The sequence below is a fragment of the Haliotis rufescens genome, unplaced genomic scaffold, assembly GCF_023055435.1.
Source record: "Haliotis rufescens isolate VD_foot unplaced genomic scaffold, xgHalRufe1.0.p SCAF_40, whole genome shotgun sequence".
NCBI classification, from domain to species: domain Eukaryota; kingdom Metazoa; phylum Mollusca; class Gastropoda; order Lepetellida; family Haliotidae; genus Haliotis; species Haliotis rufescens.
This window is the reverse complement of record NW_025964113.1, coordinates 2,262,875-2,286,168: the sequence shown is the minus strand read 5'-3', so window position 1 is coordinate 2,286,168 and position 23,294 is coordinate 2,262,875. Positions and strand designations below refer to the sequence as shown.

Below are 23,294 nucleotides of genomic sequence, written 5' to 3'. Positions count from 1 at the left end.
ATCACGTATTTCTTGATGTACATTGTATTATCTCCTGAAACATGAGTTAGTGAATTGTATTTAAGTGGCTTTTTGCAAACAGGAATCAAATGAATTCAAATCAAAACGAGCAAGGTTTGTCATGACAATACTTGTGTATATGCTCGTTTGTTGAAGGTGATTTATTATCTGCTTGGACTGACCATTTGATTTGACCTAGGATTTTGTATGGAGACTGGATCTTTCAGTTAACCATGTTAAAACAGATATTTTTATGAGCCGAAATATTGTTTGTAAAAATTATCTTGCACCACTTTATTGTATTTAAACCTTCATATTTCCCAGACATACAGAGAGCATAGTGTCGTCAGGATGATGGCATAGGACGACGATGTCTCTTTCGTCCACTTCCAGGATTGTGATACAAGGGGTGATTGATAAGTTCTTAGCCTCACATAGAAAGACTTACCCTAAAGACATTAAACGGAGTTCTTTTTAAACATCATCACCTCAGACATTTAGACACGTTTGCCAACAATGTTCCGTAGAAGTTCTTCTCTTGTTTGTCTAATGTTTGCCGTAAAAGGCGACTATGCTTGTCGTAAGAGGCGACTAACGGGATCGGGTGGTCAGACTGGCTGACTTGGTTGATGCATGCCATCGCATCCCTATGATCGATGCTCATGATGTCAATCACTGGATTGTCTGGTCCAGATTCGAGTATTTACAGACCGCCGTCATATAGCTGGAATACTGCTAAGTGCGACGTTAAACACCAAACAAACAAAATCAAGGCTCTCATCCCATTATGGTGGCATAGAAAGGGGCAAGGTTTTGATGATATGCGTGTGACTGGCTGTGCAGAGTTGCGTCCCTTGGGTACGCCAGAAACCTATGATTGTGAGTTCGAATCCCGGTTTCGCCCCAATTATGTTTCTAGGTTTGTCAGCACCATCCCGTGCTCGTGGGTTTCTCCAAGGGGTAAACGTCTGAGACCTGCATCACTTCGGGCTTTCCTCCCACATTAAGCAGACACGCCGAAGCTCATATTAAACGCCAAGGTGACTAGTTTCTCCACCACCATGGCCATGAAACAGAAACAATGTTATTACTGCCCACCAATGTCCTGCCATATTGTCTTCACCAATGACTAAAGTAGCTCTTTTATTTTTTTTCAAGATGTGCGGCAGACAATTTTTTCAACAGTCTGAAGCATTATTACTTTTTGCAAGCATTTCGTTAAAAAAAGAATTATTGTTCGCTATTTCATGGTATCGGCCCTGTGGTCAAAAGGTGTGTTTATGTTTGCATTACTGTGAAATTTAAAAGAAAACTGGTGCATTTCTAGCATGTTAGCCCAGAGATACAAGATAGTCATGGCGCTTCTTGGGTCTTTTAATTTCATTTTCACGAATTTGGCACCAAGGGGGCATTTCTTATTTCAAATGATTTGTTATAAACTGCTTTTCTACTGACTTATATTCTGTATCAATCTGTCAAATTAAAGTTAACTGTCATATTTTTCTAGCATAAAGCGAAAAATCAAGTTGCATATGTAATGTACTAACAGACAAAAGTGGTGAAAATGTTTTGTTATTGACAATAACAACGTAACATAATATTTGGTCTTTCGTATGATCCAGGTTTTATCATAACAAATTCATTGACAAAACCCTGGTAACTAAAGACAGCCACACACAGAGTGTGTTGTAACAACTCAAATAACAATGTCAATATTGGGTGTGACCACCATTTGCGTTGATATACGCGAGGCAGCGGCGGCGCACTGAAGACACCAGATGATTGAAAACAGCCTGGGGGATATTGTTCTGAATGTCAACCAAACATTGGTCCAGCTCAGCTTGCGTTACCGGTTGGTTCTGATCCTTTAGGTATGTGTTGGCCCAGCACATCCCAGAAATGTTCCATTGGGGAGAGGTCTGGACTAACCGCCGGCCAGTACAGCAATATTATGCTGCCTCAAAAAGTCTCTTACAACACGTCCAACAGGTGGGCGGACATCATCATCCTGCTGTTGCATTGCATTTGCACGAGGGTAGAGTATGATATCTAATGATGTCGTGCCGGTAGTGTACGCAATTGCAGTTGCCATTAACAATGATGAATTGTGTCCTCCCAGGAGTTGTGATGCCATACCATACCATCACACTTCCACTCACAAATTGACGAGGTTGAGTCACGCAATCTTCATTAAAACGTTCTCCTGGACGCCTGTAGACCCTTGCAGGATCATCAGAGCTGTCCAGATGACACTTGGACTAACCTGTGAACAGTATACTGTCCCAGTCTTGTCTTCTGACCATCAGATGCTGTCATCACTAAGCTAGGCATGCCTGACGGTGTCGTGGAAGCAAAATTGGGTATCTCACTGGACATGATGATGTGCTCCCTCAAGCAGTTACGTACGGTTCTGCACCTAATTCGTCTCAACCCAGGAATTGGCCGAGCTACTAATGTGGCAGTTTGGTATCGATTGTTGCTGCTGCCCCATATTTGAGCCATTGTATAGACATTTGTATAGCTAATTTGTCATTGATCTTTTGTGGTAATTTACTGATCAAACAATTTCGTTCTGTATGCACCGATTTTCGGGTTAACCTTCGCGTTTTAATTTGGTAATTAACACGTAAAAGAAATTGATGGTATGATTGGGATCTGAATGAAATTTTCTTCAAATTCCTATTATTTGAAAACAAAACCTTTTTAAGTGTTTATTCACTTGGAAATCAGTTACAAAGACACTGAGTTTTAGCTTGTGACATTTGTACAGTTTCCAAGTGAGGAGCAAATGTTAGCTGTAGCTACGAATAATCGCGTTGATGCATAGCCTTCAATGAAAAAAAATAATTTTGTCGTAGAATATTTGGTTGAGAAGGAACTTTTAGGCGAATTTGCTTCGACGTGGATTATTGAAGAAAGATAAGAAAGTATTAAATTAAAAACCTGGAATTAGAAGCTCACAAGTGATAAGATTAAAGAAGAGATATGGGGCTATAGAGAATGTAACTGACTCCGAGCCGACCAGTCCTTGGTTTAGCCCCTTAATGCCGAGCGCCAGACAGGGTAACAACAAGTACCATCTTTAAACGTCTTTTGGTATGGGGGCGGTCGGGTAGCCTAGTGGTTAAAGCGTTCGCTCATCACGCCGAAGACCCGGGTTTGATTCCCGACATGGGTACAATGTGTGAAGCCCATTTCTGGTGTCCCCCGCCGTGATATTGCTGGAATATTGCTAAAAGCGGCGTAAAACCATACTCACTCACTCACTCTTTTGGTATGACGCGGCCTGGGATCGAACCCCGGACCTTCCGCTATCCGGGGGGACGCTCTACCACTAGACTACGGAGGCGGTCTAAACCAAGATAATGTTCATGCCATATGGATCATGATAACAGTTGGGGCAACAATGTCACTAATATCTTACGCCTACAAACGTCAACTCGTAGTTAACAAGCGTCATCTGATGAACTGCATTCTGACATCTAATTCATTAGCCTCTTGCAGAAGGATCTCACTGATGGGAAAATGTTGCAGATGGCTAATCTGCATGCAATGCACCAGAACATGAGAGCATTAAATGGTGTACCATTTCCTGATTACCGTAGGTCAAAACTTGCCACCTCACACTGGCAAACATGTGCTGATTATACAACTACACTTGTTTTTTGACAGCTGTGACATTTAAAATACATTAAAAACCTTTATAAGAGACAAGGTTGAAGTATTGGCGTTGCCTATCACATTGCAGCCATTGAGCTGCTGTCAGTTTACATAGCACTGGGAAAAACTATGGTAGAGGCATTAGCTGCTCTCCATGCCTTCTCTGGAGCAGACATTTCAGGTTGAAAGGGGGAAAAGCAGGGCTTGAAATAATTTGACGCGACAGTACTCCATTCACTTGTCAAGCTTGGTATGCAGAGTGGCCCTCAGACCTATCTTTGTTCAGATATGATGCGTTTTATGATGTATTGCTATTTTGACATTCAACAGTACGATTTGGTTAATTACTGCAATGGGAATGACACAATACATCTGGTGATTGACAGGACACTATCCTTTGATCTTGTCTTTATTTTGAGAACCGTATTGTAGTTTTAGGTTAAGATTTTTTAGATTAAAAAGACACATCTATGATATAATGTGAAGAACGTCAGTCAATTATTGTCATCAAAATCATCATCCTATGTTGACTAAGTGATGACTACTGGATCTGACTTCTGGCTATTTTACATATTTATGCCAGCCATAATGGATCTGTGGCCCCTCAAAGAGGTCTTTGCACAAAACTCAATAATTGAAAAACGCATCAATGAAGTGTTTTATGTAAAACCCATACGTCAATTATTGTCAAAGAACTCCCCCTATGATATCTATATGATCTGAATTAACTGTTTTATGTATTGTGGCGGCCATATTTGATTTGGCCAAAAAAGGTCTTCGCACTTAATTTCAGACTGGAACCAAACTTTTTATACATAGAACACATTAAATTTTAATCAATGAAACTTCACGCGAAATGATCAAACCTGACTATAAGGAAAGCATACGAGCGACTGTCGGTTCGGGACTAGTTATCTCCGAGCCCCGCAAACTTAATAATAAACCCGAACTCTTTATAGTCTGTATTCATACTGTGTGAGTCGGCCTTGCGTCCTGTGAGAGAAATGTGTTGATGATCTTGATGCACGTGCACCAAGCTCCGTCACGAGTTGATCATTACAATGCATGACACAATGAGTGTTTCTGTTTTATAAGGCCCGAAACGAGTCTTATCAATCCCTTGTACTTTTTTGTAATAAGGGCGGAAATAGTAATCAGCTCGTCCGTCCATCAGTTCGTCTGTAATCATTTTGGGTCCGGACCATATCTCTAAAACTAATCTGTATTCTGTCATTAAAAATTGCACACACACAATGACTAGGAAATTTATTATTTCTGTTACTTCCGTTTCCGTGGCAACACGTTTGAATTTAACTTTGTTCCTGTTCCTATTGGTGTGTTATATCCAGGCCATATCTCCGAAAATATTTGGTATTCATTCATGAAAACTTACACCCTCTGACTCAATTCACAGAGATGTGTTTTTCGAGAGCATGTCTCCCAAAACCGGTATTCATCAGTACGCACTGGTGTGTTTTATTCTTGACAGAATTGCAATTATCTGTTACACCTCTGTTTCTGTATATGTTATTATAATTTTGCATTATATTATCATGATTATCCATATTTATTTTCATGCAATTGTACTACGACATGAACATGGTAACATGAACAGCAAGATCTTGGGCGTCTTCTCTTCAGATGATTATATGCCTTTTTTGCCCTTCCCATTATCTGTTGAGTGCGCTGGTGACTGGTGTAATCCTTCCCATTTCACCTATATCCCGCTTAGTCCTGTTTCATTTGCATTATTACTCAACACTATCTCATAGCTAGTATCATTGTAGATCAACGGATGTCGTTTTCCTACCTCGTTATGCTTTACTCGGCTAAGAGTCTACACTAATAATTTATATTTTCATTTTGTGCGCTGCATTACTTCAGTAAGTCCAAACAAAGAAAGAGGATCACCAAAAAGATGTATGATTTTTTCCATATGCTTACTGACACTGTTTTTCCTATCTGCTCATTCCGCTTATTTGTCTCAGTCAACAATTGAGAAGTGAACTTTTGGACTTTAAATTAACATGGAAATATAGGTAAATGTTCCTGTCTGCTTCAAGTGTTTTGAACAAACAGTACATGTATCTGTATTTAAGCAATAACATGGAAACATCAGCTCATGCGGATGAAAGTCCTGGGCACAAGTTGTAATTTGTACTTTTAAAATATTATCTTTACCTGATCCTCTGCAGTTGCTTCGGAAGGTTGTAACAGAATAACTCAACTTTGAATACATCAAATATACGTTTTCCAGCGATGTCATCCCAATCAACACCACAAACACGTTTTGTCTCTGCAACCCAACCCAAATCTCCAAGACTTGCTACGTTTGGTAAAGTTACAGCAAATTAAACTTTATTTCTTTTCAACATAGACCCCATTGAAATTAAGAGTGATATTGGTTTGTCATAATCGTGTTTAATGTGCCATTGTTTTGCAAGGGTTAATTTGAGTTGACTTATTTTTGTAACCTATATCTTAATTGTACTTCTCATCTACCTTGGGGCAAATGTAACAACTTACTAATGGTTTAAAATACCTAAATTTAATTGCACAACTATATTTTACTTTTATATCTCAAGATGATTGGTTGGTTGGTTGGTTGTTTAACGCCGCACTCAGCAATATTCCAGCTATATGACGGCGGTCTGTAAATAATCGAGTCTGGACCAGACAATCCAGAGCATAATATCATGAGCATCGGTCCACGCAATTGGGAACGATGACATGCATTAACCAAGCCAGCGAGCCTGACCACCCGATCCCGCCAGTCGCCTTTTACGACAAGCATAGTCACCTTTTACGGCAAGCATGGGTTGCTGAAGACCTATTCTACCCCGGAATTTTCACGGGTCTATCTCAAGATAATATCAAATGCTGCAAAGGATGCAATCTAGCACGCTATGTATACATGCTACCAAGGATGCAAACGAGCACACAGAATTATTTAAGATTAGAAGTATATTTGTGATGCTTTTCATGAACAGATTTGTCCAGGTTAATGACCATAACAGTAGCAATAATATATGTCTCAGTATGCATATATTTTGTCTCAAGCAAATGGAGACCAACCTCCTTCAGAAACTCATAGGCAGGAACTAGAAAACGGTAACCTGTCATCTGCGACATCAGCACAAATAAGGTGGAGTGCTTTTTCGCGCAACTTTAGTCAATGAGAAAATTTTAGAAAGATCTTGAAAACGAAAATCTGAAATTAGTGCTAAGAGGAAGATCAGAGCTGAATGTGCTGAATCTTCTTTTAAACGACAGACGGTGAGCTGCAAAGAAAGAGGAACGCAAAGATGACGATGAAATTGAGAACGAAAGAGGCAGTCGCCAAGACAAGAAATGTTTCCCTCGACCTCACCACCCGAGGAAAGAATACACTATTTGAGAGATTAACTGAACAAACTGGATAATGATTCAGAAGATGTTGCATCTTGCAGTATGATTACTCGCTACATCAACAGACCTCACAGTTTAGAGAACTTCACATTTGCTGATGGGGCAGCATCTTATGACTTAACCAGGGGCGAAACGTCTACTTGAACAAGGAACAACTTCTGTTAATGGTTTCATTGACAATGTTGAGGAGCAGCAGGAGCCAGAAGTTCCAAAGGGAAGAGGTGATGGCCCAAGAAAGAGAAGAGTTCAAAGAATTCTACGTTCAATACGATATGAGAAAGATTTCCATCCTATGGATTTATACAGGGGATGTGTCATGCTCTGCACACACTGGAGAAGTGAAGATATCCTGATAGGATAATGTGAACCGTTCCAAACAGGTACAAGATGTAATCTTTTCACAACTTCAAATCAATGAATTAAATTCCGTCGCCGTTGATGAAGCCGAGATACAGGCCACACGTGTCTTACGTGTCTTGCTTCAACAAGCAGTGAGGTGATTCCCTTCGATGCATTGCTAGACAATGAATTCTGAGCATTGGAAAGACCTCTGTACACAAAGCAAAGGCATTTCTATAATGACTCGTACCACGTACGGGTCTCATCAGGCCATAACTGAATAACTGATATGAAGTAGTAACATATAGTTACGTGACGTCATAACATTTAGGAGAACAATGACGTCACAATACCAAGGTTACAATGGACAAAAAACTTACGCCTTTACCTATAACTTAGGCGTGTGGTTATGAATGAAATGTTGCTCTTTTTTAAACAATGTAGGTTCATGATCAAAATTTAGCTTATATAGCGGGAAAACTAAAAAGCAGCCGCTTCCACATGTATCTAAATGTTCACTGAGTGGAATCGTGCGGTTGTGTGTCTGCTTTATTTGTGAATGGTGAAGATTCATTCTTCTTTTTAATTTATGTTCTGTCTTTTAGGTGTACGTAACTATATGTTACTACTTCATGTTCGTTATTCAGTTATGGCCTGATGAGACCCGTATTTAATTATTACTATAAATACTCTGATGTGAAATTGGCGATGTAAAACTAATTATATGTGTATGTTCCCTGATGTGAAATTGGCGATATAAAACTAATTACATTTCACGAAGTGTCAATGGTTTGTCTCTGTCTCTTCACATTAATTCAATAAGTCTTCAGCAACCCATGTTTGCCATAAAAGGCAACTATTCTTGTCAAAAGAGGCGACTAACGGGAGTGAGTGAGTGACTTAAGATTTATAGTCACATCGGCAGTATTTCAGTCATATCATGACTAACAAAAGTTATAAATAATATAACATACTAACATAATATATACATTTAAACAATAAAAGCCTGCCAGTGAAGGACAGTAAAATAACTAGAATATCACAGCTTATTATTTAAAACTAGCATATAACCATTAAAAGATTTCACTATATGTAACGATACAATATGAAAAAGGCTACACATCGCCAGGAAACGTCTCCCCAAGTAACATTGCATGAAAAGTTGTCATTTAAATATCTGGGTCAGTTTTGTCAAAGTTTCTAAAACTTAACATTACCTTGTCCTGAAAAACGAAATTTGATGATAAAAAAACAAAGCAGGTGACAATAAAACCGATCGCCCAAACGCATCATGGCAACGGCCATGGTAACCCGATGCACGTGAGTTCCATGCAAATTGAAATGCACATGCGTTCCCCCATTTCTTGACCTATAAAAAAATCCACCCAGATCGGATAACATTCATTCGTTATTGAATTGCTACCACATGCCAAGATTGACAAGAAATCAGCGACACCAAGCCCTTGGACAATGCCAATGCATTTCAAGTCCACGTAAGGACTATATAGGGCTCCAGCAACGTTGCCAGACCACTAACACTACAGATGACCGACCACGTAGTGGAAGACCAAGGGTCACCACCCGACGTCAGGATCGTCAGATTGTGCGACAGCATCTTCAAGATCGCTTTGTTACTACTGCGGAAACTGCTCGACAGACCATGTGGACACACCACCGACATATTAGTGCGGACACCGTGTGTCGACGATTGACGAACAAACACCTCCACTGTCACAGGCCACACCAAGGACACATTCTGACACCACGTCATCGCCGGGACCGTCCTCAGTTGGCAACACAGCACCAGCATTGGTGCCACCAGCAGTGGAGAAGAGTCCTCTTCTCAGACGAGAGCCGTTACTGTATCTCAACAGCAGATGGCAGAGAGAGAGAGAGTCTGGCGTCGCCATGGGGAACGTTATTCGGATGCTTGTGTTGTTGAGAGAGACTCGCGGGGTGGTCCGAGCGTCTTGGTGTGGGGTGGAATTTGTCTTGTACAGAGGGTCGGCCCTGGGGTCTTCTAGAACATCGGTCCAGGGAGGGGCAATAGTGTCACAGGGGCTCGGTACATTGATCAAGTCGCGTCGCCGCGACCGCGAGTTTCAGCATGATAACGCCCGTGCCCCACACTGCGACAGCAACAAGAGACTTCCTCCAGCAGAATGGCACCAGAACCATGAAGTGGCCTGCCCTCAGTCCCGATTTCAATCCCATTGAGCACCTGTGGGACGAGATTCAAAGACGGCTGAATGACATCCGAACCAAGGCCGACAACTGCAGCTGAACTGCATCAGGCGTTCGTCAGAGTTCGGGCTTAAGTGCCTATGGCCTTCATCAACCGCCTCATCCATTCCATGTATTGACGTTGCACGGCAGTCATCAATGCACAAGGCAGACACACGAGATACTGACTTCTGATGCCATTTACTCAGAGACTACTTATTTTGTTAATACATTAGTTGATTTGTATCAGATTTCTTTAGTTTAGTAAATGTTAGGTCCACCTCTGGCTTCACAAACTGCCATGGTGGAGAAGAGAAACACTGAGTGGGGGACATGTTTCCAAGATTTATTTGCGCAGCAGAAATATGAGATTGTGTCCTTATTCCGAGAGGTGGAATAAGAGATGATTTTGTTTGGTAGAGATTTTTTTGTACAGAGGATTAAAAACAGTCACAAGCTGGATTAGATTTCGAAGAACCTAATTTAGATATATATTGCAAATACAGACTTTTTATAGGCGAAGTTCGGAAGGTTCCAAGGCACAGCCTCAGGCCTTGATGGTGAATAGGATCAAGAATTTTTAAATTGCGTTTTCAAGCTCCACCATTAATGATGGAGCCATAATTTAGTTTTGAGCGGATAAGTGCTCTGTATAGTTGAAGGAGGGTTTTCTGATTTATCTCCACTTAAAGTTTGAGACAACTTTCAGTATGTCCAGGGCTCTTCAGACTTTTATTCTTCAAAAATTTGATGTGAGGCAGAAAAGTCAAATGGTGATTAAAAATTATCCCCAGGTACTTGGCTTCTTTTACAACTTTGATAGGAGTCTAATCTAAAATTAGTTCGGGATCTTTGTGCGGTTTATATTTTCTACAAAAATGAATAGTTTGTTTTAGATTTTGAGAATGTAAATCCATTTTCTGAAAACTTTTTTTGTATTTTATTCAAACATAGCTGCAGTTGCCTGTTTTTGCCACAACAGGAAATATTAAAATCATCCACAAAAATGGATCCATCAATTGAATCATTTAAAACGATAAACTATTGATTTTAATGCTAAATAATGTGACAGACAAAATACTGCCTTGTCGGACACCATGATCCTGATTAAAATGATCAGATAGGGTAGAACCCACGCGGACCTGAAATTGTCTGTCAGTTACAAACTTGGATATATATTGAGGCAAACGGCCTCTCAATCCCAAATAATGTAAATCTTTTAAAATCCCGTATTTCCTGGCCATGGTAGTGACATACGCTTTTTCTTAATCTAAAAAGATATTGATTGATTGATTGATTGATTGATGTCTAACGCCATACTAAGCAATATTACAGCTATATGACGGCGGTTTGTACATAATCGAGTTTGGACCAGACGATCCAGCGATTGAAATCCTGAGCATCGCACGAAAAGGTTAGACACTGCATGCTGGTTAGTAATTATTGCATTTTTTACAAAGAATTCTAACCGAACCAAATGGTCAACTGTACTTTGATTCTTTCGAAAGCCACACTGAATATTTGTAATTAAATTATTTGATTCCAAGTACCAAGTTAATCTATTGTTGACCATGCGTTCCATGGTTTTGCAAACGCAACTGGTCAATGAAATGGGTCTATGATTTGAGGGATCACTATGATCCCGTCCAGGTTTCGGTATGGGTACAACTATGGCATCACGCCACCCGTCTAGGTGAAGTAAGGGTCGATTGCTGAGTGCGGCGTTAAACAACAAACAAACAAGTAAGGGTCGAAGTGGTCTGTTGGGCAAAAAGAACACTTGTTCCTCGCTCCAATGCCCTCAACCACCAGAATCCTGTCCTCCGCCGACACAGGGGCGCAGCCCACGGCAAACAGGTTGCCCAACTCGGTCGTCTTTTACGATCAGCAATGTGGTGCTGAGGACACATTCTACCCCGGGTCCACACGGGGGAAGAGCGATTAGCGTGACCCAACACTCGGAGGTTGCTCTTCATGAGTGCCGCGACTAACGGAGTCGGGAGGTCATCGTTTCTCAGTTGCGTGGATCGATGCTCACTATGTCAATCACATCGAGTCGACACGCGAAAATTAAAAGACAGCCATCATGAAATTGGAATATTGCTGAGTGTGGCGTTTAACAACAAACAAAATATAACCTTAATTCACAAACTGATGTAGGACATCAAGGTTTCCATGCAGAGTGTCATTTCTCTGTGTTGGCGATTTAGGTCAATTGAGTCTAGTTTCTGATGCATTCCTCTTTTCTATGGCATTAGCAACTAACTTGTGGAAGAAACTGGTCAAAATGTTTGAACTGCCCACAGTAAGGACACCAAGCCCCTGGAAACTCGTCTCTGTTCACGTACGTATACTTATATGTTTCTCCTAGTTTTTGTTTTTCTCACCAAAGGGTTATCTGATTACTTTAAGATGAACATCGTCACAGGCAACATAATTTAACACAACATTATACATTTTATGTTTCTTAACTTTTTGGGAATATACACATATGTGAATTGATGCCTATGACAGTTGGTTCGAATCCCGGTTGGCCCCGATTATGTTTCTAGGTTTGTCAGCATCATGCTCGTGCTTGTGGATTTAGTGTTAAACGGGGTGGTGGGGTAGTCTATTGGTTAAAGCGTTCGCTCGTCGCGAAAACCCGGGTTCGATTCCCCACATGGGTACAATGTGTGCTACCCTTTTCTGGTGTACCCTTTATATGCTGGAATATTGGTAAAAGCAGCGTAAAACCATACTCACTCACTCTCTTAATAACTGTCTGTCATCTGAAGTGCTTAGAGTTTTTTCTTTATCATGATGGAGGCATATATCTTTTTTAATTAATTTTAGTAAAGCAATGGCAATAGGTTTAGTTAAAAATACAAAATAACGGAATTCAAAACGGCTAATATATAAGAAGAAAACAGCGTTATCACTATCCCCCGCCATTGGGTACATTAAAACTTCCTTTGTTCATATTGTAGTGAATATTAACTATAACAGAGAATAAAGCCTTTAGAAGAGGTAGGCACTTGGGCCGCTTAATTTCAACAGAAAAAAACCATTAAATGTGCAATTAATACACACAAAAGGCCCCTTCTCTGGAATAATAACTCACTCATGATAAGTATCTCTTAGATAAGTTCATTTCAGTAGTTTCTGATAAAACCTTTCCCCATTGCAAACCATAGTAAAATAACATGGATCAAGGGCGATAAAAATAATTACGGCACCACTTTTCCAACACAGCCTTGACAAGTATCTATCAGATGAGCATGCAACATTTCATTCATGTAACTTCAGTAGTTTTTGAGAGAACTCATTTGAGATCATGACCAGTAACATCAGTGTGTAAAAGTCATTTCTCTGACTTACATTATTTTTGAGAAAATTTGTCCCTTTTGAGAAGCGGACGGAAAGACGGGGGATAATAACGATCTCTGCATTCTTGGTTCGATGGCACACATCTTGCAACCCCCCCGAATCTCATTAGTAGGCTCTCATGAAAAGCAATGGTCCAACAACCTGACTCTTACTAAAACATCTTTGAAATAAATGTTACGCCAAGAAAGGTCTGGCCGAGTAATTCCAGAAATGATTTGTAATCATTAAAAACGAATGAGTTTCCGGTTTTGTGGTCGTGTTATTGATAACAGCCCTGTTGTAATGACAAGGGAAATACTGTACTGTATTTATTAATATTTCATATACCTACAATTCGTTATTTGTATGGATAAGCACAATTTACGTGTTTAATACTTCCTATTTACCTTAAGTGAGTCACTTCTTTTTGACAGAAAGATTCAAGAATGTGTTTGTTACACAAATGAGCTATTGGTTGGTCAGCATCTGATTCAGCTGATGATGTATCGGATTCTACGGCGTCATCCAGACAAATAATAACCGGAGCAACACGATTAGTATCTACGCTATCACATCGACGGTCTTGGCGTTGTACTTCTATATCAAGATCTCCAGCTTTTTGCCATTGATGTGGGCTAGCCCTCGGAAAGGATGCGTGTATGATCTCTTCAACTGATGTGAGTTTAAATGTGATGTTATTTTGTGTCATGAACCATTTTCAGTTACTCCAGATAAGCTTGAGTTCACAATATCTGACATGCGTTCAGAGCACAACGTGACTACGTCAGGCAGCCAAGGCATGTGTCGTGTACTGGAGAGGTTTCTCATCCAGACGGAATTGCTCTACGAGTTTTGCTTTCGCTTCAGATGTACTGGAGTCGACATTACAATATGCCAGATTATTCTGCATCGTCGACTTCAGACTGCTCATGGTTGGCGTGACAATGACACTGGGTTTCTTTTAAGATTAGGCAGTAGCCATTCATTTCCTGATGAAAGTCATCTCGTTTCTTTTTACTCAAAGATAAACCCACGCCCTTCAATTAGCCCCGTACCGGGAGATCCGGCATGCAAGGGTTACAATGGGTGTTTTTATGTGTCCATCTGACGGTCATCACATGTACAATGTAATCAGTGAAATGGTTACTGATTTGATGGTTAAGCGATAAAGACGATGCGCAGATAGTGTGCTCGCATATTATCTCTGAAAACTGCTCTATCGTCTTCACGTGAAGTTTACCAAAAAATCATGTAGTGCGATGTGGTCTGGGAAACATTTATAGTGTCTTAAATTTCCGCCTGAATTCAACCAAAGATCGCCGGCATCTTTTGCTTATGTAGTATTTACACTGCAAACTTATCAAACATGTTTCAAACGTATCAGACACCCTACTTGTCCTGGATTTAATATTGAGACACACCTGCGTATTATCATGCTGTAAACTGTTTGGTACGACCTCCCAACAAGTTCGATCATTTACTCCTTATCACATTGTAAAGGGTTTACCCCTATCTTTCTTAGCTGTTAGGGATGTAAACACATTCACACAATGTTTCAGCTTTTCAACGTCATGTCCGAAACTAACCATACTATGGCCCTTTCGAGGAGTTTTCTCACTGGCACTTTTTGTTTTAAGCACTATGTTTCTACACTAAGCGGGTGATTCCGGTAGAACAGGATAAGCTTTCCATTTTCGCGAACACCAGGTTCTGTGATGCATTCATATAATTTTCATCACGATTTTGCCTAAATGCCCTGTTTCGGAGTGAGTTTGGTTTTACGCCGCCTTCAGCAATATTCCAGCAATATCACGGCGGGGGACACCAGAAATGGGCTTCACACATTGTACCCATGTCGGGAATCGAACCCGAGTCTTCGCCGTGACGAGCGAACGTTTTAACCACTAGGCTACCCGACCGCCCCTGTTTCGGCAGATGTTCGAGACATATTATTCTCTGGATATCATTCTCTCTTAATGTTTACGAAAATAGATTTAAACATTCAGGAACTGTGTCAATCCATCAATCCAACATTCCATGACGTGTCACTGATAAATCTAGTTTTGGTCTCAAGCAAGGGGTCAAAAAGAGTTTTTGACACATTGCAATTACTCGTGCAATTGGGAGAAGACAAGGAGCCTGAATGTTACATGACATTTGGTCAATCACATTACGCGACACCAATGGGAAATACTGCCATACTTGTCGCCGACCAATCGCAACCACATCTTCGTGAATGTGTTCGTTTTGTTGAACGTTTATGTTGAACAGATTGTGGAGACAACGCTGTGAACTGTCAATTTTTTTATTGGGTAAAATACGAATCTAAGTCAATGTAGCCAGGTCTTATCATTGGACGAAGCTGTAACCACAACCCTCAAGTCATTACACCGTACTGGGCTCCCACTAGGGTCAACACATACAAAAGTATAATATAAAAATATCACACATGTTATACTGTGTATGTTAAAACGTCACTTCCTGTCACGTGATAAGGCACAACCTGTGTTTAATCCAGGTTGCAGCTTAAGGACACTCAATTACAACAATAACAATCTAAATCAACAATTCTTAAATACACAAACAAAGATATTTACATTATGTTAATACTATGTAATGAATTACCAATGACGTTTGTCTTCACTGCAATTACTTGAATAATTTCAATAATTTCTCTTATCCTTATCCTCTTATCCCAGCGCTGTAAATATGATCAAGGTAGAATTCTGATTGTCTTGATAAAAATATGAGCTTTCGTGGAAAGGATGAGGCATAAGTGCCCTATTTAAGTGCCAGGCATAATTCAAGAAATAGGGTACACCTTTAAAAATCATGACGAAAGTTATCAGATGTGTTCATGTAAACGAGAATAAAACCCTGTTCATTTGAACAACAGCATATTTGGGACTTATAACAACATATACTGGATATGAATGAATAAAATGTGTCAAAAAGTCTGTGTTTTTGTTTTCAGGAAGTATTTGGACTCGAGGAAATGATTGACCCAAGCTGACGTCTTAGAAGGTCTTAGAAGTATATACAAACAGTACAGACATATGGTAAAATATCATCTCGGTTAAAAAAAAACTAACTCATTTGGTCCAGTCTGAAGTTCAAAATTTGCAAGCGTGAACGAAAAATGGCCAGTTGGCACACATGTGAAGATGTCACTTTTGCATAGCAATATTTTTCTGCAACTTCAGTGACCCCTTATCAGAACTCGGTCTTGAAACAAACAACCCCCAACTGTATTTACATGTTTGGGTAAATTTAATGGCAATGCGAAGATTAAAGTAGAAAAAGATTTCGCTCCAAACGATTGTGCGGTTATTATTTGTCAAATATCATCATTGCCATACACCGGTATACCTACAATAGTCTCAGAAAGGAATAATAGTTTTAATATTTTTTGATTAAGTGGACGAACACTGGATTCGTGTTAAGATATATACAACGGGATTTATATATATTGAGAACAACACATTAAACATTGTAAATATTGTGAAAAAGCTAAAAGCTAATTTAAAAGCAACATAGTAACAGTATATTTTTCATTTGAGTACACTACAAGAAAACTTTTGAACAAACTCTTTGTTAATCAGATTAGATTGACAATAACAATTTCCCCAAAATATTTAACAAGCTGTAAACGTCGGAAGGCTGAGAAAGGCTCAAGAGATTAAAAAATGCGGATTTAATTTGCTATGAATTAGGAAATAAAATCTCAAATAAGATTACATTGTTTATTCAAATTTAAGTTAAAACAAATTACAATGAGAAAAATAATTTTTCAGAATATTATATCACAAACACATTCAGAAGGAAAATTAATACTCAGTCAAATGCAATATTCGTTCACTAGTTCCACTTTTATATGTATCACTACTGTTTTTGCCTCACATGCAGTTACCTCCCGTACTTAGTTCATAAATATCGTTGGATCCCCGCGGAGCGCGGTAGAGTATTCAGTATCTCCCTTTCATAATGGCAGATTTTATGACACATTTTATTAATTTCCTGTAGAATAAAACCGAATAACTAGCAACATAACGGGAATGTGAATAAGACATATCAAAAATGAATAGCCGCAAACAATTGTAGACACAATTAGAAATGCAGAATTTCCATACATTTACTCATAAACCCCCATGTCCCCACATGGAATCAAATAAAAGGCATTTTGTGAATGGGACATACCCACTGTTTCTGTACCCCCAGAGTATTGTCCTGGTGGCGCAAGACAAATTTCAAATCTGCATTAATCCTGATAAAAATACATTCGTTGTGACTCGCATTTGTTCGATGTTTGAATGTTCTGAGCCAATTGTTCAAAGGGTCCCCTCCCGTTCCAAAAAGTAATTTCACAAGCCTCAACTGTCCAAATATCTTTTCAGAAAATAAAAGTAATGACAGTGCTTCAATCTTTTTGTGGAACGGGATCCTGACGGAATGTTGAAGATTCATTCAGCAACAAGAAGTTAGCCCCAGTGGAAGTTCCTTATTTCAAAATCCTTGTATCCTACGCTGTGACATGATGCAGAATATTAAAATATACTGTAAAATAAATTTCATTCACTCACTCACTCATTTATTCATATGGCATTCACAGAAAGAACTGAGGAACCTCCTGCGATGGTGATGGGCTGTTATTTGAGTTCCTCAGGGAACCTTGTCTGAACACTGAAGAGAAAAGTCGTTTGATCCTCTTGCGCACTTTAGGATGACTGATTGAGTACAGGATTGGATTAGATACAGTGGACGTTTTGGCCACAATACTTGGAATGACTGCCGTCAGCGGAGTGATGACCGATTGATCACCAAACAGACCAATCAGAGCCACGATAACATACGGCATCCAAGAAAGACAGAAGAAGAGGATGATGACGATAACAATGATGGTGGTCTTCACCTCGGCCTTAAAGAAATATCGTTGTCTGCGAGTTCCTATTGATATTTCTGCAGAATGGCTTTGAAGCCCTCTTCGTATAGACGCCATGGCTGTCAGTATTCTCGTGTAGGAATAGATGATGACAGTGAGAGGAAGAACAAAGTTGCCCACTAGGATTGACAACACAAATGATCGGTTTTTCCACGTTTGGGTCAGATAGTCAAATGTACACGTTGTTCCAATTCCTTCGAGCATGTACTTGCTCCAGCCAAACAGTGGTGCGCATGCCCATAACCCTGAATACAACCAGATGAGAACAATGCATATGATTGTCTTAGTTTTCGAGAGCCCATGACGGGGGTTCAGACGTGTTACCACTGCTGTAAATCTGTCCAGGGATATGGCAGCCAGAGTGTTAATTGTAACCAAACCAGCTGCACCAGTCGTGGCTCCATACATCAGGCATACTGAAAAAATAAATTCATTATTCATTTCGACGGATTATCAATAGAGCCTAAATGCCACAGGCTAAAGTACAATCAATAACATAAGAAAAACATGTTCCGCGCATAACGGAATACATTTTGTATAAACAGTGAAATCAGGTCGGCAGAAATCATTTCTTTGCTGCTGCATACATCTTATGTTGAAACATGCGGATCTGAATTTGACAAAATGTAAGCTTTTCATATTAAGCATTGAACGTATGATAACTTTAGAGAGATACATTTTCGTAGGTCCTTATTTCAGAAATAATATTATTGATTTGATGTTCAGTGGCATAACGTCCCTCCATGGAATATTTTGTAGTGATCATACTGACATGTATTTGTAATACAATGAATACACATGCCAGAAGGAGTTCTCTAATAAGGTCGTACAGAAACTGAACATTCTAACCATTCGAGTGTGAAACATAACCGCGAATGATATACGTGACATTCCGAAACATCCTTTTATTATTAATGCTGAGGAGGCAAATCAGTAATGACGTTTTGACAAGAAGAAAAATGGTACATTAATTTGGGATATGTTCCCCCTGAAAGCTTACATGTGAGTGAGTGAGTGAGTGAGTTTGGTTTAACGCCACTTTTAACAGTATTCAAGTTATATCCAGTGACATTCCGAAACATCCTTTTATTATTAATGCTGAGGAGGCAAATCAGTAATGACGTTTTGACCAGAAGAAAAATGGTACATTAATTTGGGATATGTTCCCGCTGAAAGCTTACATGTGAGTGAGTGAGTGAGTGAGTTTGGTTTAACGCCACTTTTAACAGTATTCCAGTTATATCACGGCGTGTCAGCTTAATGTGGGGGAAAGCCCGAAGTGATGCAGGCCTCAGACGTTGACCACTTCGGTGAAACCCACGAGCACGGGTATGGTGCTGACAAACCTAGAAACATAATCGGGGGCGAACCGGGATTCGAACCAACAATCATAGGATTCTGGCGTGCGAATCGCGGCGCTTTAGACGACTTGGCCACCCGTGCCCCCTCAGACATGTGTTCTTGCGATTAATATTATCTGTCATTTTTAGAACAGAAAGTGGTTAATTGTTAGCTTTGTTGAAGAACAGAATGTCCTGTTTGAGATATGAGTGACATATGATTTGAAAATTTTGCATTTGAATCAAGTTTGCTTAATCATAGTGACGGGGTCGACGGTTATTTTCAAGGAACAGCGAGCAATATACCAACAAGATGATGACGGCCTATACATAATGGAGGCTGGCGCAGGCAAAGCATTGATATATGACCAATGTCCCACGCCGTTGGGTCACAAAGCCGCACAATGTAATGCAGGTAACCAACCGATCAACATTAGTCAACTCGTGCGACACACAAAAACAGACAAAAACTGACAAAACAGCTTCTGGGATGGTTTATCCCTAAGAACAATGGGTTTGAATCTTAGATTATCCACGGTGCTTGGGCTTCTGCTCCGTACCAGCGCTCATGGGCTTTACGAAACTATCAGCCTCATTTTGGTCTTTCCTTTCACGTTTAACTGAATCAGGCGCGCGGGTAACCCAGTCGCATAAGGTCCTGTAATTCGCAGGGCTACGTCCCTTAGGCCTGTCTGAAACGTATGGTCGTGTGGTCGAATGCCGGTTCTCTGTTCTATAATTACCTGTAGAACCAAAGATCCACTTGGAGGAGTAGCTTGAGGCAACAAAGAGAGGGAAATCCACTGAGCTCATGAGGAGGTCAGCAACTGCTAGATTGGTGATGAACAGGTTGGATGACGTCCTTAAACTTCGGAATCTGAAATAAATATTACAACCTTAAGACTGGAGGTTTGGATACCACAGTGCAACAACACAATAACTATGAAAATATGATTGCTATAATACATGATCTATCACTGTTGACATACTGTGAAGCAGGTCACTGTTTCCTCGTGTAACAATAGTTTCGAAAGCATACTGCGTCTGCATTGCTTTTTTTGGTTTGTTTTGTTGTTTAACGCCGCACTCAGCAATATTCCAGCTATATGACGGCGATCTGTAAATAATCGAGTCTGGACCAAACAATCCAGTGGTTAATATCATGAGCATCAATTGGGATTAATGACATGCATCAACCAAGTCAGCGAACCTGACCACCCGTCTGCATGTCATCGGAAAATATGAACATAGGCGAAGTACATTGTAGCACACAATGCGAAGACTGGGTTTTCATGGCAATACCGGGTGGTTGTCCTTGAAAATCAATACGAATCAATAAGCGCCATAAGTAAAACACCATTTCCTTGCAACCCCCAAACAAACGAGTGTGAATTCACTTTGCTGGACCATTTGAAACACACAACTGAAACTATTAAGCAATAACAGACTCCCTAGAACAGAAAGTAAGCATAGTTTTCCTCACATAAGAAGTTTTACTGTGGAAAAATACCCACAAGAGTGAAAATCCTGAACGTGAATGGGGTTTAGATTCTTTATTTGATCCTAACTAGGTGACGTTAGTCAATTCATCTAACCTGATGACACATAAAAGGATCTGTCGTGATGATAGATACAGTTGGTTGGTTGGTTGGTTGGTTTGTTGTTTAACGCCGCACTCGGCAATATTCCAGCTATATGACGGCGGTCTGTAAATAATCGAGTCTGGACCAGACAATCCAGTGAATGACATCATGAGCATCGATCCACGCAATTGGGATCGATGACGTGTATCAACCAAGTCAGCGAGCCTGACCACCCGATCAAAGGCTCGCTGACTTGGTTGTAGAGTTGTAAGACAGTTTTCTTAGCGAGTTGCCTTACATAGTTTCCAGACTTCTTTTCCCAGATAACAACTCCTCCATTTGTAACCACATCTGAGATAAATAATCCGACTCAATACCACCAGCGACTGTGTTTGTTTGTTTGGTGTTTAACGCCGCACTAAGCAATATTCCAGCTATTTGACGACGGTCTGTTAATATTCGAGGACCAGACAATCCAGTGTTTGACATCATGAGCATTAACCAAGTCAGCGAGTCTGACCACCCGATCCCCTTAGTCGCCTCTTACGACAAGCATAGTTGCCTTTTACGGGAAGCACGGGTTGCTGAAGACCTATTCTACCCCGGATCTTCACGGTAAACCAGCGACTGTGATACAAGGCTGTTCGTGACAGGATGTTCTTACAGAATGAAGGCTCATATGGTACTATGATTACAGTTATTAAGAACAACATTACTATACAACGGGCTTATAATATGCATGAGATATGCAGAGAAGAGGAAATCATTACTTATCTTAACTTGAGTGAAGAGAACTGTCACTGTCAAAGCCAAGGAAATCCATATCTAAATAATCGCTCATCTCAGTCTTATTTTTAACCAACAGCCATCAGATTATGATCGAAGTAGACTTCACACCAGTTACGTCCATCTCACATAACAAACTACAAAATGAGTGAGAGACACGTCTTCAGCATTATATCAGAGTGAGTGAGTTAAAGTTTTCGCATCGCATCGCATCGCATCGCATCGGCAATATTACAGCCATATCGCTGTGAGAACAAGTTAATTATTATTAAATACCTGTCGCTTAAGAAAGTAAGGTAAATATCACATTTGAGATATAAAACAAACCAGGTTAAAATTAAAGCAAATAATGTATCAGTAGATTATGTATTATAAATTAAAACCAGGCTATAGACCACTAGCAACCAAAGCTAGACCACCTTACTGGGAATTATGGGGATTTCCAGTGCTTTTGCTTCCTGCATGATTCCCATCATGATTTATTCCATCACTTTGGTCACCATTGGTTGTATGTAATGCTAACCAGTAATAAAAAACAAACCACAATCAAGACAATAAAACACAAGTCAATAGTATACACTCCAATATGGATGGACTCACATGCCACTATTGGGGGACAATAGTGTTACATTACTTTTACCCCCTGAGTGGCACAGACTTCAAAAATATCTGTTGATGATAATAATACGCTATTATAAAATCTTTTAAATTTTATCAAATAATTCAATGTCTCTTAAAACTGCAAGAATTAAACGAACACTGACATTAGTAGAAAGATCCTTTCAATGAAATTGAATGATAAAAAATCATATCCCTCGCGATAGAAAAGATATGTTTGACAGTGAACTTTTCATCGCAAGGGACACAGAGTTGAGGACCTTCGCCCTTTAATATATATATATCCGTGTGTAAAACGAGCATGGCCAATGCGACATCGTCTGATAATGACGTCGTCATGTCTACAATAACAACCCAAGTAGGTGTAGGCTTAGTCCTGCACCATGACCGTGGAATATATTTATTTTATGAAAAAATAATATTCTAGAAATGTATACAAAAGCAAGTCTAGCCAGCTCAAGCTAGCTCTATTCCACAGCATAGGGAATTTTTTTAATTTTTAGAGTCAAGAAGGATATTGTGTAATATAAGATTTCAGAGACTAAATGTTAGTCTAGTGTAGGTTAATTTGGGCTTAGATTCGTGATATTTATTTGTACCTACTTGGGTGTCCTATCATTTCTGATTTACTTTGATTTACATTTTGTTTTGGCGGTAAGAATGTCAGATGACTGTCGAAATTAAGCCCCAACAACTTGGCCTTCACAACTACTTTGATGGGTGTGCCACATATAAATATAAATGGGTCCTTGTGCTGTATATTTTTTTTCTACAGAAGTGAATACAATTAGTTTTTGTTTTAGAAAGTTTAAAGTCGTTAACAAGGGGCCATTTGTGGATTATATTCAGACCTTTTTGCAGTTGTCTCTGAATAGTGTGCATGTTTTTACCGCGACAAGAAAATCGTCCAGGAACTGAATCATTAATAACTTTTGACAGACTGTCTATCTTGATACTAAATAACGTGACAGACAAAAGTCTGATCCTGATCATAATGGTCAGATAGGATGGGACCCACGCGGACTTGGAACTGTCAGTCTGTTAAAAAGA

The 23,294-nt window shown here is 39.8% G+C and overlaps 1 protein-coding gene across 1 annotated transcript; it reads right to left on the bottom strand.

The window, feature by feature from the left end:
• Positions 1 to 16,524: 16,524 nt before the first annotated feature.
• Positions 16,525 to 22,099, bottom strand: LOC124140359 (rhodopsin, GQ-coupled-like). Its single transcript, XM_048382694.1, has 3 exons — positions 22,051 to 22,099; positions 20,001 to 20,153; positions 16,525 to 18,333 (listed from the first exon to the last, which is right to left on the bottom strand). The coding sequence occupies exons 1-3, from the start codon at positions 22,097 to 22,099 to the stop codon at positions 17,582 to 17,584; spliced, it is 954 nt and encodes a 317-aa protein (XP_048238651.1). The 3' UTR covers positions 16,525 to 17,581.
• Between the last annotated feature and the right edge of the window lie 1,195 nt (positions 22,100 to 23,294).